Source organism: Cebus imitator, unplaced genomic scaffold (genome assembly GCF_001604975.1).
Source record: "Cebus imitator isolate Cc_AM_T3 unplaced genomic scaffold, Cebus_imitator-1.0 Scaffold11, whole genome shotgun sequence".
Taxonomy (NCBI): domain Eukaryota; kingdom Metazoa; phylum Chordata; class Mammalia; order Primates; family Cebidae; genus Cebus; species Cebus imitator.
In genome coordinates, this window is record NW_016107326.1 from 6,684,625 (window position 1) to 6,700,719 (window position 16,095).

Consider the following 16,095-nt stretch of genomic DNA (forward strand, 5'->3'; position numbering starts at 1 on the left):
TCTCTCTTTCTTTCTTTCTTTCTTTCCTCTCTCTCTCTCTCTCTCTCTCTTTCCTTCTTTCTGACAAGGCCTCCTGCCTCAGCCTCCTAGACTGCTGGGATTATAGGTGTAAACCACCAAGCCTGGCCTCATGTCTAACCTTTTTCATTTAACAGTTGAGGGAACTGAGGTTCAGACAGGATACGTGACTTGTCCATATCACAGCTTTTAGGACAACCTAGGCTTGACTCGTGTCTTCATTTCCCAAGTTTTGGGCCCTTTCTAACCTCTGAGTAGGCTGCTTTACTGAGATTCAGGGTGCAGTTACCAGGTGACTGGGTAGGCACTGTGGGTATTGTGGAGATGAGTGAGACTTAGTCCACCCAAGAGGCTGTCTATTCAGCTAGCCCTGCAGGGGGATGGGATTTCAATGCAAGTAGCTAGAATACCAGGCCAGTGAGTTGGTGTCATAAAATTGGCCACCCTTTCTGTGGACTTAATACTTAATGAGGGAGTGGTCCTACCTCATGGTGAGTATCAGGGAAGACTTCTTAGAAGAGACAATGCATCTGAAGTGGGTTTAGAGGTACAGATTGGGCTCTCATAGGTGCTAGAGTGGTCTTATTGGACGCATTGATATTAATTGTGTCCAGGAACACAGAGACTTGTTGAGAGGTTGGAAGTATGATTCTCATAGTCCTGCTTTGTCTCCATCTTGGCTTTCAGCTCTGGGGGTATCAGGAATGGGCATGGCCAGTGCCAGGCCTGTGTGTGCATGGGTGTGTGTGTGTGTGTGTGTGTGTGCATGTGTGTGTGTGTGTGTGTGCACTGACCACCACAGCCTATGAGCCTTCCCTGGAGGATGCTACTCCTGCAAACACCAAGCACCAAGGCGGCTAAGCAGCAGATGCAGGCAGGACATTCAGTGCCTGGCAGTGGAAATAGCCCACGTGGCTATTGCCAGCTGGGCTCCTCCGTGCCCTGGGGCTGGCAAGATGGAGGCAGCAGGGGTGAGGCAGCCCCTAGTTGGATGGGATGGCTGTTTCCCAGCACCTCACCCCCCAGGAGGTCACCTTGTTTCCAGAGGTGCTGCCTCCTGCCTTGCAAACAGAGTCAGACCTGCAGTAAGGCCACAGGAGACTTATAAAAAACGCCCCCACCCCACCAGGGCTGCCTGGCACATACCCTCTGCTCTGCCATGCTTTTCTGAATCTTTAAAATAAGTTTTTCATTAATTTTAGCATACAGTGAAGGGAAGTAACCCGTGGCTTATAAATAATGGCAACAGCTTTATGGAAACACCTAAAAATCACCAGGGGCACATAATAAGAAAGTTCTCCATCTCCAGGTGCGAAAACACGCTGGTGATTACTTGTTGAGCAAGACCCTGTCAGCTTTTTTATTACAATACATTATTGGGTAATAGTTTTAAAATTATTTATAGAAAGAAATTGAGCTGTGTGGAGAATTCCATCATTTAATATGTTGTCTGTGGATCTCATTAGCCTTTTTAGCCTAGGGGTTAGGAAGGAAAACAGAGGGTTGGCTGTATTTTGAAGATTGAGCACTATATACACTTTTTGTCAGGGGACTTGTTGACCTTATGTTAAGTTGCTTCTTTGCGAGTCTTTCTGTGTTACAGCTCTGGTTTCCATGGTATTTACATAAACCTAGCAACAGTTTGCTGGGTAGAGGCAGTGGCAGGGCCCACCATCTCCTCTGCCAAGAAGGAGCAGCTTAGGATGCCTGCTGTGCAGGCCATAAATGGGAAGGTCTCTTTCAGGTAAGTTACAGAATAGGTAAGAATTGGGGTGAGCGAGGGGATGTCAGCTGCTACCCGGTATGTGTGTGACCTCTCCCCTGTTTCCAGGTGACAGAGGCAGCTCCAGTATTCTGTTTTTGAAACCCATCCAGTGAGTTCTCCCATTTAGCCCCAGGCCAAGCAGCATGTGTCTAGGCAGAAGTTCATCCTGGGAGTGGGCTGCTCTAGAGAACACGACTCCGTGCTGTCCCCGGGCCTGTGCTCTCCACTGACCCCACAGCTGCTTGGCCAGTAGGCCTTAGGCTAAGTTCAGGAAGGACCCATCCCAAATACTCTTCGTAAATGAAGAGCCATTCTCTGGTATAAGGGACATGCTGGTGGCTGGTCAGAACAAGGCTAAGTCTGGAATCTGGGGAGGGTGACAAATATCAATGAATGGATTATTTTCAAATGCGATCTCTCTAATCGGCTGTGCAGGGTGATAAGAGCAAGGAGCTTGGACACTGGCTCCAGAATGGTGCAATGAGTTCTTTATACCTCACAACAAGGCATGAAAATTTAAAAAACAAAGTCAAAGGGTGTCACTGGGAGCTAGCAGAAGGAGTGAAGAGCTGACTTAAGAGCGCAGTGACCTTGGACAAATAAACCTCTATAAACCTTGGTTTCTTTGTCCATAAACTCAGAAAAATGGTATGTAGCTTCTTGATTTCTGTGAGGACTTGATGAGACCATGGAAATGAAGCATTCAGAGCAGTGTCATGGCTCACTGGGGTCAAGCAAGTAGAAAATCTGGGATTCAAACCCAGGCAGTCTAGCCGCAGATCAGTGGCCTTTACCACTACATTATTGTATTAGGCCGTTCTTGAATTGCTATAAAGAAACGTTTGAGACTGGGTAGTTTATTTTTTAAAAAAGAGCCTTGGTTGGCTCACAGTTCTGCAGGCTGTACAGGAAGCGGCATCTGCTTCTGGGGAGGCCTCAGGGAGCTTCCAATCATGGTGGAAGGCAGAGAGGGAGTGGGCACATCACGTGGGGAAAGCAGGAGCAAGAGAGAGAGGAGCAGGAGCTGCCACACCCTTGTAAATAACCAGATCTCACAAGAACTCACTAGGACAGCACCAACGGGATGGTGCTAAACCATTGATGAGAAATCCACCCCCATGATCCAATCACCTCCCACATGACCCCACCTTCATTATTAGGGATTACAATCCAACATGAGATTTAGAAGGGACACATATCCAAACTATATCAACTATGATGCCTCCAATGCCTTCAGAAGCAGATGTCTTGCACTGAGCCATGAGCAATGGGGATAATCAAGCTGGGTGGAGAAGAGGGGCTTTGACCTTGGAGAGTAGAAAGCATAGAGTAGGTGAGTGTGAATGTGAGGCCTTCATAGAAACCTGCCCCATTCTTGCCTTCATTCACCTGTTTAGTTTACAGACATTGATTGGGTACCAGGTATATTTCATCCCATGCACTGTGTGTGAAAAAAACACAGATGGAGAAGACAGTCCCTTCCACAAATAGTTGGGAATTAGGAGAGTTGTCCTGCAGAGTAAGGAGAGAAAATAACAGCTTTATGAGTGCTTACCATGTGTCAGGCATGATTTTGTGGGCTTTACCTATCTTAAATCATTGCATCCTCACAAGGGCTGTAGGAGTAAGTGCCATTAATGTCTATTTTAGACAGGGGGACCTGAGGTTCTGAAGAGGTTTAGTGAATTGACTGAGGCCATAGAGCTGACAAGGGACAGAGCCGGATGTGAAGCTGGGCAGCCTGGCCCCTGATTCCTGGCTCTGAACTTTCTCTCTGTGGCCTCTGTGATGCTAATCATGGGCAGGTCCAAAGCTGTTCGGGATGTTTTGTTTAGGGTTGACTAAGAAACAGAAGGACAGTAAGAGCCCAAGCTTCATTTACCCAGCTGGTCTGCACATTTTGGTTCTTGGCATCATTTGGAATTCTTTCAACAGTGTAGGTGATTTTATCTTACAGATTTTATTCAGCTTGGTGCCATGCAGGTGCAATTGGAGCACACAGATCCTGTGCACTGTCACTCGCTGAGCTGTGTGGCTGAACACAGGTACAGGAAAGCTCAGCACCAGGGCCTTTAGGGTTCTGCCTACTCATTGTTCTAAGATGTAGAGATATTTCTGTAAAAGGGGGTGATGGGAGGTTTTGGGATCCAAAGAATCTCAAAGGATGGTCCTTGGAGCTCATCTCATGGAAACTCATGAATCTTTAGACATTTTATATACTTGTATCTAAGGCTAAGAGAATTGAAACTGCAGCTTTTGTGGCAATGTCTGCCTAGGTTAGATATGTTTTCTCTCTCCCTGGGATATGCCACCTGGAGAAAGTCCAGGGAAGAGCCCTGTGGATTTTGAGAAATGGTTCAGTTGGCTCTGCAGCCTTTTGATGCTTCTCTGACACATCCAAGTAGGCAGCATTTTTTAAAAAAACTTGATTTTCAGAAATGCATTGTCCCTGAGTTGTTAATAATTATCTCTCTCCCTTTTTACTCTTTCTCTCACTCTGAAAATCAATGATAACTTGACCAAATCCCTGGAGTTGACCTTAGTCCAGTCTCAGTTTTCTTCTGCAGCTGAACACTCAAGGCTTGATTCTCCTGGGAGTTGGGTTTAGGGCCCTCCCCATGTTTCCAGCCTCTAGGCCTAGTAAGTACATTGTTTTGAAAAGCCTCTTCCCTTTCAGTGCTGGGTCCCTAGACACCTTCAAAACATCTTGGGCCAGGAAGTGCAACCTAAGCAAATCTACATGGTACACCACTGCAAAAGGTCCAGATTTCAGATTGCTCCCAGGACTTTTCCTGTTTATAGCACGTTTGGCTTACAGTATAGTAATGTGTAATGTTTTCTCTCTATGAGCACTTCATAAGTATCCACTGGTGATCATGACTTAGAAATGATTGGAGAACCTGCTCGTGCAGAAGGCCAGATGCTTCACAAGAAAATGAAGGACAGAGGTCACCCGGCCAACAATATCAGTAGTCCTGGGATAATAGCATTGGCAGGAGTTTGTCTGATACCACCTCTGTGCTATAATTTATCCAATCCAGCCCTTTCTATGCACTTTACAGATAAGGAAGCCAAAGTATAGAGAGGAAAATTCCCGAGGATAGTCACGTAGCCGGTTGTTATGGCAGAGCTGTCTTATCCTTCGCATAGTACCACATTCCTCCTTCCTCTCTGGCCCTCAGATTTTCTAGCACAAAGATCAAACACAAAAACAAAAAAACAAAAACAACCCCAAAGACTAGAAAATGAAACACAGCTCAGCCTGGGTTTTACAATACCAGTCATAGGAGGTGCTCAATAAACGCTTAGGACTTGCTGCACCCCCAGGAAGTACTGCCTCTTCTTCATGTGCATGGCTTCGTGCAGTTGCAGGCATGATTTCAGCCTCCAGAGATGGCTGATAGGGTGTGTGGATGGGCCGTGTTGTTCCATGAAAGTAATTTCCTAGAGAGAAGGGATCTCTCGTTTTGTGTGGTCTGTGTAATGTCCCTCACATCCAATAACTTTAAAACCAATCAAATTAATAATGTAGGGAAAAACAAATGGAGTCACTCTTGAGATATCTAAACAGGAATATTTCTGCCACTGATATGTAAATCTTTAATAGGATATGAGGTTTGGCAATAAGAAAAAATGCCAAGTTTCTGGAGACCTGGTTCTTTTGTCCTATTTTAGGTCTAATCATTGCCTCCTGACATTATCTTCCTCAAATAGATTTATTTGTCAAGGCCCTACTTTGCATTGGGAAGTGTGTATTCAATATTGGGATGTAAAGTAGTGGAATATATGGTCCTTACCCTCACAGGACTTCTACTCTGTTGGTAGACAGGACATATGTGTGTAGAAAGATGAATACAAATACACATCAGTAGGTGCAGAATGTCAGCCTAGTTCTATATGTAATCACTGCTGCAGACATTCTTGGGAGGAATGGATGATGTGTAGGGCTAATTAGCCTTCAAATAGGGAAGCTCATGCTGTGAAATATTTTCACCTGGTCAGAGGAGGAGGTGCTGAATCTTGGCTCCTATAGGAGACAACCTGGAGAGATGTTCAGATAGCCACTAAGATCTCCAATTGAGGTAGGAAAAGCTCTGTGTTGGTGCGTGCATGCATGTGTGCATATGAGCGTATTTGCATGCAAGCTTATCTACATGGTTGTATAGACATTTCTATCTTTTAGACTCCAAAGCGACTTCCTAGAGTGATAAGCTCCTCAAAATTTAGTTTAAAACCAACCTGAGCATTCTTTATTTGCAAGATCTAACATTTCTAGAAGCTCTTGTTGTGAGGAAGTTTTCGTAAAATCATATTTACATATCCCCTTCCTCTTTCAGATCCTTCCTGGCATTTAATATTGATAAACTTCCTATTCCCTTGCCCACTTCCATTTTCTGTCATCTGGACTTATTAATGTGTCTTAGCAGTAAACTCTTGCATCCTCCAATTGTTCTCCTTTTCCTTCCCCCCAACATCGGCCTCCTTTTACTTTTTATCTCTTTCGTTTTCTTCCACTGCAGTGAGTTAGAAGAACCAAATGTAAAATTGTAGCACGTCTTTCTTCTGGGCTGATATCTGTCTCCTGCCCATCCTGGTAACCAGGCTTCCCAACAGTGGGGGAAAGTCATGGTATCCGCTTCATTCCTTCTGTGCTTCGTCAAGAAAACTACTTTTTAGGATCAATTTCCATCTTTTCTGGCTAATTGCTCACTATTTAGAAAGAAGAAGTGTTCCTACTCTGAAGCTTTCAATTGTTGCCACCTTAATGATCTCTTTCATTATTCCCAGGCACGAGGGCATGAATTTTGGTTTGGTTTGCCATCCTTGACATGTCAGAATGGTGAGATGACCTTACTTGGTGGACCATGGGCATAAAGGAGCTGGCTGAGGTCAAGACCAGGAAGATGCTTGGATCTTGTTGGGAGTCCTCTTGTCTGCTTTCTTGGTTCTTATTAGCCAGTTTTGAGGTTGCCTCCTGCCGTCTTCCTTTCATCTGCGTGGTTCCTCATGAACTCCTGGCCTATCTTCTCCTGGTCTTACATTTGCCCTTTGATGCAGGGTTGCAACATTCATGTCTGCCTTTCCAACTTCCACATATTACACTGCCCTCTACTTCCCACTATGGGCATAACTCACTGACTGTGGGACTGTTTCTCCAGAATGTGGATGAAACCTCAGAATCCTTCTCAACAATGTCCTGAAAGTAGCCACCACCTGATCAGTTTTATCATATTTATCATATTTCATGAAAATTGAAACCTATTTGCCCTCCCTGGATCTTACCAAAGTACTCATTTTCATCTTCAGCCTCGATCTCTTGCTAGACTTTTTCTTCCCTATTCTTTCCAGTACTTTGCTCTTCGTCTGTTATTGGTGGTGATGGTGATACCCATACTTATCATACACTTACAGTGTACCAGAATATACAGGTTACTTTATAGGGATCATCTCATTTAGTCTTTAAAGTCACTATAAGGGATACTGATACTACTTTACAAATGGGGGCCCAGAGAGGTTAAGTGACTTTCCCAAGGTCACGTAATTCATCAGTGTCTTAGCTGAACCTGAAACACACTCTGCCCTTTTCTCCCTGCCTCCACACTACCTTTTACTTCCTTACTACCTCATTACATCTTCCATAGTCACTGAATTTTATTCTTTGTCATTGTGGCTTACTTAAATACTGACTGTATTGGAAAAATTAAAATTATGGTATCCTTAATAAGATAACATTGAAGAGGGTGTAGATGTCTGCACTGGGAATATTCTTTGTGTGTGAAACAAAAATTCAACTTGTTATAGTCAATGAAGTCAATGGTTCAGTTAATAATGCCTCTAATGGCATAATTCTGCTCAGTGCCAATGATGGATACTCTTAAAATCAGAGACTAGATTTAATGACAGGACATGTAGAAATCAGCGCTGTCATAAAAACAGCCAGGAAAGGAACTCCATGGGAGAGGAAAACCCCTAGAAACGGCTTGACGTTATTGGTTCCAGTCTCATAAATCTCTGTCTCCTATCCTTCCCGTAATTCTCCCTTTCCATCCAGCTGCACCCAAGTGTTCTCCCTTTGCAGTGAATGCTTGCATTTCCCTGTGAGTTTCCTGTGCTCAGAGATTTGTTTTTAGATCAATGCTGTTTTTTATGTGTTGCTCATGCACGGAAGAGCTCTACTTTCTCTGCTTGTTCCAAACAGGAGAAAATAATTTTGAAGACTCCTTTTAAGGTGTCTTAAGACTCCTCTGCATGTGACACCCTTCAAAGGAATGACCTTCCATTTTAGGGATTTTCCTCCCTACCCCCTTGCACTGGAGTAAGTCTCTTGAGACTCACTGCGGCCGAGGACCAGGATGTAGGCCAAGTGGAAATACACCAAAGTGATTTAATAGAAAAGGTAATTCCTATTCAAACGGGATAGTCCCTTATTCATTTCCTCGGATTATCATCAAATTTATGTCACCAGCAAAGGAGCTTTATTGAGTTTCACAGAGATATTCCTTTTGCTCTCATTGTTGTTAGTTGGCACTCTGACATTTTCATATGTGTCTCAGCTAATGCCTCAAAATTACTCCATCTACAAATGTAACAATTGAACAGATAATTTTAATAAGATTCAGCTTGACTTCAGACTGCACTCCTTCCTTTCTTTATAGAATGCAAATTGTAACCTGTTTTTAAAGCCGTGCAATGCAGTGAACTTTAATGGGATTTGACAACATCATATTAAGCACAACAACTACGCATAATGTACCGAAAAATTGGACGTGAAATTGGAAACATAGCTGAGAACAAAGTAAATTTACATGGTTTGGTAGCTTGAATGTCTGATATCATATTCTCTCATGCAAGCCCCATAAAAAAGCAAAGGATTTAACAATGGATATCAGCAGAAAGTGCTTTTAAAGTTAAAACTGATGGATGGCTTGTCAAAAAAAATAATTGCATTGGTTGGAAAGTCGGGATGCGTGCTGAGGGGGAGAGAACAGGATATACAGAGAGGATGATGGGAAGTGACAGTGGTCTGTCAGGAAGGACTGGCTGCCCAGAGGAGTGTGAAGCCAGAGCTATAAGGTGGCAGAGTAGAACAGGCTGTCAGAGCCGGAAAGTGGCTTTAATACCCTGAAAAGCAAAGGAATCCGCCTGTCAGCTTTGCTCAGCCGTGCTGAAAGAGGAAGAGAACATGGCATAAAGTTAGAGACATTAAACAAGGGGGTGGGGGGGCGCAGGGAGCAGCGGGGAGAGCACAGGCAGGGAGTGGGAAGGAGGTGGTGGAGGAGGCTTCTTATGTGGGTTTCTGGATATGTTCCTTCCTATTATATTTTCCCCCTTTTCTCAAGGGCCAACGAATTAAATTTGAGGGGCTGGGGGTTTCTCTCTGCTTTTGAAGAAACGGGTGATTTAAGAGAGTCACATGCTCGTCCCAGTGGCAGTCTGCCACTCTAGTTGAATGGGTGGCTTTCTTACAAGGGCACCCTGGGATGCCTTGGCTGATTTCTGGCTTTTCAGATCTACAGCCTCCTCTGCCGACCTTTCTCCTCATCGGGGTGTGCGGTCCCTTCTCCCAGAGATGACACCAATACCAAGTCACCCTGGGACTGGCTTATTGTCTGACAAAGTGCTTTGAGGATGTGACACTTTAGCTATGTAACAGGAATGTGAGTAAAACACGATAATCTGATGATTTTTCCATAATTTTTTTTTGCCCTACAAGCATTAGATTTTGAATAATTTATTATTCCTTCTTCATGTACTCCTGGCGGTGAGGTTAATTTGGTCATCTTGCAGGGGCCTGGCTGGTAATAAACATTTTTATGTCAGGCCTCAGAGTACTTCCTCCACAAGACACACCATGGCTTTACCCCTTAATTGCCCCAGTTGCTTGAGAGTGTTAGCATTTAGGAGGGGTTGGAATATGGCAGTTTATTGTACAAAAATATTTTGTGTATTTCATCTTAAAAAATATATTCTCAGAACCATCCAAATTCTTAAACTGATATGGCCCCAGTATAATTTTAGATTTGGTTTAGTAGTTTGAAGGAGGGGAACTTCTTTCCAAAGAAATAATTATGTCATTGCGGAGGAAGAAGTCGATGGTGATGGCGGCACCAGCACTTACTTGAGCATTTTCTTTATTCTTTCTTTGTTTTGTTTTGTTTTAGAGAGACAGAGTCTTGCTCTGTCCCCCAGGCTGGAGTGCAGTGGCATAATTTCAGCTCACTGCAACCTTGGTCTCCCAGGTTCAAGTGATTCTCATGCCTCAGCCTCCTGAGTAGCTGGGATTACAGGTGCCTGCCAGCATGCCCGGCTAATTTTTGTATTTTTAACAGAGATGGGTTTCCACCATGTTGGCCAGGCTGGTCTCGAACTCCTGACCTCGTATAATCTGGCCACCTCATTTATTATGTACCAGGCAGCATTCGTTTAGCTCCCATAACAACTCTAGAGGTAGGTTCTATTAATGTTGCCATTGTGTAGACAAGGAAACTGAGGCTCAGAGAGATTAAGTAACTTGCACAAGGTCATATAGCTAGGAAGTAGTGGAATTAGGATTGAAATTCAGGTGGTCTGGTAGCAGAGTCCATTCTTATTATCCATGTGCTTAGGCATGTGGGGACACCTGAAATGCCAGGTGGAGACCTGTCATGCCTCTATTATTCTTGTGTGTCTAAGGCTTTCTGGAAAAGATTTTGTTAGAGCTGGGCATCAACAGCCTAGAAAGCAGGTTGAGCCATCTAGCAGGGAGCAAGACCACAGAGCTATCTTCTCTGTGTTACCCTCTTTTACCAAGAGGGAGAAAAGACCAAACAGGCAGGAGGAACTTTCCTGGTCACAGAAGTAAACCAACTTCCAAGCTAGAATCAAAACATTTGTCTGAAATTTGTAGTCTAGTGCTCTGCAGAAACATATATGTTTACACTCTGCATTCAGTTCTAGATTATAGTAAACTGGTGTCCAGAAGTTGGGGACCTTCAGTCCTGGTCTTCCTAGTGCCTACCTGAAGAAGCCAGGTGGTAGCCCGCCCACCTTTTTATCTTCATTTTGTGCAGGATAGTCTGAAATTGCTCACTAATGAGATGAATTAGCGGGGTCTTCACCTGGGTGTTTGTGGGCATGTTTAGCAGTTTGGGATTGCACCCACGTTCTCCAGGCCTGCAGGGCACGTCTTGTGGATTGCAGCGGTATACTACCACACTGTAGCACCTGTTCATGCTGCTGTTATTCTGGTTTCGTGGGCCTGTAACTTTGCTGTAAACAAGCAGAACTGCTTTCTACTCAGTGGGCTGTTTCCTGACACAGCAGGAGATTTTATTGTTTTTCTCTTGGAAATCCCTGGGCTTCTCCTATCCTATCTGATACTTAGAAGGAAGCCTTGCAGATTTACATATTACAGTAAGACACACGCTCATCACGGATCTGGGGTGGCATAGTGTGTCTTTAGGAAGCCTCCCCTAGTGCTCCACGCTGCACTCTGGCCGCAGCAAATCTAAAAGCTGAAGAGCAACACTGCTAGTCTCAAGTTGCACCATCAGGGACATCACTGGGATTTCAACTCTTGAATCAAAGAATTTATGATGGGGATGGATAGCACTTAACCAGCCTTTTCAGTGCCTCAGCTCATGGGTCTCCAGCCATAGACAATTCATTATACCCAGAAGCAGCACAAACCAACTTATCTGAGACAAGCAGGGTTTGTTCTTAAGATGAGCCTGATGTGTTTCTCTAGAATTTCCATCCACTGGCCTTTTTTCAAACTCCCTGGGGCTGCAGAGGTCTCAGGTGTTAAATTTGTATGTCACATAAACCACTGTAAAACTGTATAAGACTTCAGACTATAGAGATATGCCTGTCTTGTCTCTCACTTGTTGGTTCCATTATGTTCAATGGAGATACGCATAGCTAGAGAGAGCTTCTATCAAAACTCTTCCCTCTTCCTTTTCTTGCTCTGCACTTTTGATGGCTCACCTACCCTTGCAACAGAATTCAATTCCTTGCTTTAATTTCAGGTAGCCCTGTGTCCAGAATTTAGGTGTTTGAGGACTTGAGGTATTTAGGTATTTCCTGACTTGAGGCAAGGGAATAAGACACATTCCCCAAAATGAAACTGTAATCAATGGTGCTATTTCCACTTTGCAAATGCGGTAAGTGAAGTTTAGAAAGGTTAAGATACTTGCCCAAGGACACACAGCTAGTAAACAGTAGAGGAGATCTGGACTCGGGTCTGCCGACCCCAAAACCTCAGGTGTTTACAAAGCAGGTCTAGTGTACTGGTTATAATTGTGGATTCTGGAGCCCAGCAAGCCTGGATTCAAATCTCCATATACTAATTGGTGACCTTGGGAATGTTACTTAGCCTCTTTGTGTCTCGGTGTCCTCATCGGTGGAATAGTAATAATAATGCCACCTGCCTCACAGGGTTGTTGTGAGAATTAAATGAGATAATGCATGTCTAGCGGTTGGCACAGCACCTGCATGTCCTAACCACTCAGTAAGTGTTTAACATCATCATCATTATCATAATTTATTTTTAAAGTTATGATAGAGAATGTCAGAGCTTTACACGGTTGGTGGCAGAGCCTGAAGTGTGGCCTCCTAGCTCTGGGGGTGAGGAGTGAATTCATGGGTCAGGGAGCTGCAAATAACCCTTTGGTGCATGCTTTACAATGGAGGCTGGGTAGGGTCTGGGAAGGGTGGCAGTGGCTATGATTATTATTTTTTGGTTTTGGTTTTGCTTTTTTTTTTTTACACTTTGAGAAGATTGCTGCAGTTATCTGGAAATCTATTGCTCGGGCAAAAGCAGGATTGCGTGATACAATTTAAAAGGCCAGCAGCTGCATTTCATCCTTTTCAGAAGAAAATAACCCCTTACTCCAGTGAAGCTAAAAATAAAAATGGCAGTACATTTGGCAACCACGCTTCTTCCTTTATTACCTCAGCAGTATCTGAATAAAATGTCTTATTAAGCAAGATATAAGGGCAATGAAAGGGAGAGTAAGTCAAATTAGTTGACATCTAAAGCTTGGTGCATCATATACCGTGAGGGTAGTTACTGTTTAGTAAAATGGATTTAATGCTTAATATAAATGCTGATATTTAGATGGCTATATTTTGGCAACTCAGGAGGAAAAGAGGTGGCTTTTGAGCTAATATAGCTATGTTTTAGGTCCTTCTCTGACACAAACCACTCACGTGGCACTGGGTGGCATGCTCCATCACCTTGGGCCCCACTTCCTCCATATGCCAAAGGAAGGGTGTTTTCTGGAACCCAATAGCTCTGTGGCAGGATCTCTGGGCAACCTGGGAAGAGTGGCAAAAACAGGGCTTTGGCTACCCACTCCGCTCAGATAGCTGCAACACCGCCTGTACCTGCTTTACATATTGGGACAACTGGGTGAGATTTTCTTTGAAGAAAGGATTACATTGCTAAAACATAGGTTGTAGAACCACCAGATTTGATTATTTCTAAGAAAACTTGCAATTCTCACCTTTGAAAGTTCCACCATGCCAAGTTTGAACTGGCTCTGAAAGTGCTGTGAGCCCTGTTTCAGCTCTATCACCCACAATGCCCAGAAAGGACCTTGGGGGCTGGGAGACAGGGCAGTGCGCTAGATACAAAACAATGTAGGGTGTGACCAGGGAAGAAAAGTTGGGGAAATCCCATAAGAAACCTGGATGGTTATAGGCTTGTGTGCCTGTAAACATTCGTGAGTCTACATACAAGCATTTTAATGCATAATCTGTGTGTGTGTGTGCGTGTGTGTGTGTGTGTAAACGAATGAGTTTGTGCACGTGTCAGTAGAATTCATGTATAAGTTGGTGTCTCACATTTGTGTATGGGGGTGCATGCACAGCCATACCATTGCCAGCCACCTGTTTTCTCATGTATGCCAACCCTCACCTTGGGAGATTAGCCTTCATTTTCATGGTTGAAATGAAGAAACTGAGTCTTACAGAAGCTAAGTAACTGCCCCAATTTACATGGCTAATAGTTTTCAGACTAGAGAGATTATACTGTATTAGGTATTTTATATGTGCCTTGGATAGTGCCTTACTAGTAGGGCCCCTGGCCCACATAGCCCCAATTTCTGTGTAATGAGGGGAGTCTCATATATGCCAGGGACCACTGCGAGTTTTGGTTTTGCTTGATTTCTAGTTTCCTTACTTTTGGGATCCTGTGGTTGAGGGTTACAATGACATGGGATGCCCAGGGCTTATCCCAACCGCTCTTTTCCCAAAAATTACTAAATAATGTCATCAGGAGTTTGTTCAGGATTTACTTCTTAGAGAGCTTCCTTCAAAAACTCCTGTTGTGACAGAGTTGGGAGCCTGTTTAAAAATGAGATTGATCAGCCACAAGTCCTATGCAAAATCATTCTTAGGTACTACTGGAAAATAACTGAATCCAGTCCTAGCAAAGACCTTAGCAAAGCTTGTTTCCTTTTATTCATACCATGAAGCACGTTGAAGACTGTCAGTCATCCTGCTTCCTTGGCATCATTTACTGAGAGGATTTTATTCTGAAGAAAATCATGAGACCTGTGAAGAGATTTATGCTCTGCTTCTAATGGTTCATGAAGCCTAAATATATCTAATAATAGTTCTTTCACCTGATTTGCCTAAGACTAAGATCTTGTATAAACAACTCTCGCCAGAATCATCAATCACTGTTTAGGAATTTAAATTTTACCAACTAAAATGAGAATGGAGGAAGGGCAGGCTGTTTGCTGGGTTGAGCTTAGGCCTTTTATAGATACACAACTTTGGGGAATTTCTCGGTGTCTTATTTGGATATGAGGAGATGCTGGAACTTTTGCACACTGCAGGTGAGAGCATAGATTTGTGCAGCCATTTGGAGAAATCTGGAAGTACTGACTAAGTAAAATATATGTAATTTATGACAGTGGTCCAACTCCTAGATCTATAACTCACAAAGTTTTGTGGTAAGTGGACATTAGGTGATGGTGATGATGATGTTTTCGCTGATAGTTTCAGTGATTGTGACAATTAGATTGAAGGCTATTTGAGTTGTAGTTTATTGACAAGTGGTCAAGACCCTTTTCAGGGTATATTCTCAATAAGCCACTTGTCAAAGTTGCTGAGAGAGCCTTCATCTATCTCCACTCCTAACCTTCATACCTGCTATATATTCTTTGAGTGCAATGTTCATTTAGTTGATGTTGCTGGAATGTATATTGTGAGTGTAAATTGTGATTCCTAGAAAGGAAGTAATCTTGGACACTAAAAGCATAGAATCCTCAAGTTGAGATGTGAGATTATTTAACTCAACTCATAAACCTAATAAGAATTTTAGCTATAGTTTTTTTTATAGACGATCTGCTTAGATTCTCCCAGTACTGAGACATTTGCCACTTCCAGAGTTATTAGGACATTCTACCACGGGCAGATAGACTACAAAGTATTGGTACCATTAGGCAAAGTTGCAGGATTTTGCCAACTGAAATCCCAAGGCATTTTCTAGGGAATAGACAAGGGAAAATGGTGCCATCTTATCTAGTTCCCACCACTGCATCAATTTGCGTGGGAGCCAAAACTACTTTTTACTCTAAGTTAAAAACAAGTTGGAAAGCCTGAGAATCTCTCCAGGGTGGTGTCAGCGGCACATACGCAGGGAGATAAAACTGTCTGGAGATGTCATGGGCATTGTGAATAGGGACAGCAGAGGTTATGTCCAGTGTAAGAGGTCAGTCAACTCATAGACATTCTTACTGAAGAAAAGAGGCAGGAAGGTCAGTACCAAATTTGACCTCGCCTGAACATGTAAATAACTGTTCATGGGTCTAAATTGTCATCATTAATTAAGTAGTGTTTCATATTAAAGGCTTTCAGTCCAGAATCTCTATTACTTTAGGGATGTCTATAACCTCATGAAGACCCAGATTTCTAGGATATCGACTAATAATAGACATCCTGGTCCCCCAGTGGAAGATGGATTGCCAGAATACTTTCAGGAATGGTTACTGATGTTATAAGTTAAAGATCTGAATGGAAGGAAAATACGAAGCCAGAATTAAGATTACTTCCTTCCTCTGAGCTTCTTCTCAATGAAGTCCACTGAAGAATGCTGATGCTTCAGTAAGACTCTTCAGCAGAGAGAAGAGATTCAAGACCTGCTGATACTTAAAACAGCCACCCTCATCAGCAATACTGAGCTACCTGCTTCTCCACAAAGCTGGCTTTGCCATCTGTGCAATCATACTCAGGGTGTGCAATGTTACTGATTTAGGAGCCCACATTCACACGTTAGGATCAACCAAAACTATCATATCCTATCTTATGTCTTCTTCCCCTTA

At 43.4% G+C, this 16,095-nt stretch overlaps 1 protein-coding gene across 4 annotated transcripts in view; it reads left to right on the forward strand.

Moving 5' to 3' along the window:
- The window catches only part of LRMDA (leucine rich melanocyte differentiation associated), a 1,125,425-nt gene that overhangs the window by 489,491 nt on the left and 619,839 nt on the right, over window positions 1–16,095 (forward strand). Inside the window, exon 1 of one of the 4 annotated variants that reach the window (XM_037727255.1) lies at window positions 9,273–9,441. The exons of the other annotated variants lie outside the window; for them this stretch is intronic. Within the exon in view, the coding sequence (XP_037583183.1) occupies window positions 9,440–9,441 (2 nt within the window). The 5' untranslated portion in view covers window positions 9,273–9,439. Of the gene's footprint in view, window positions 1–9,272; window positions 9,442–16,095 lie in introns of those variants that run through there. 4 annotated transcript variants of the gene reach the window in all.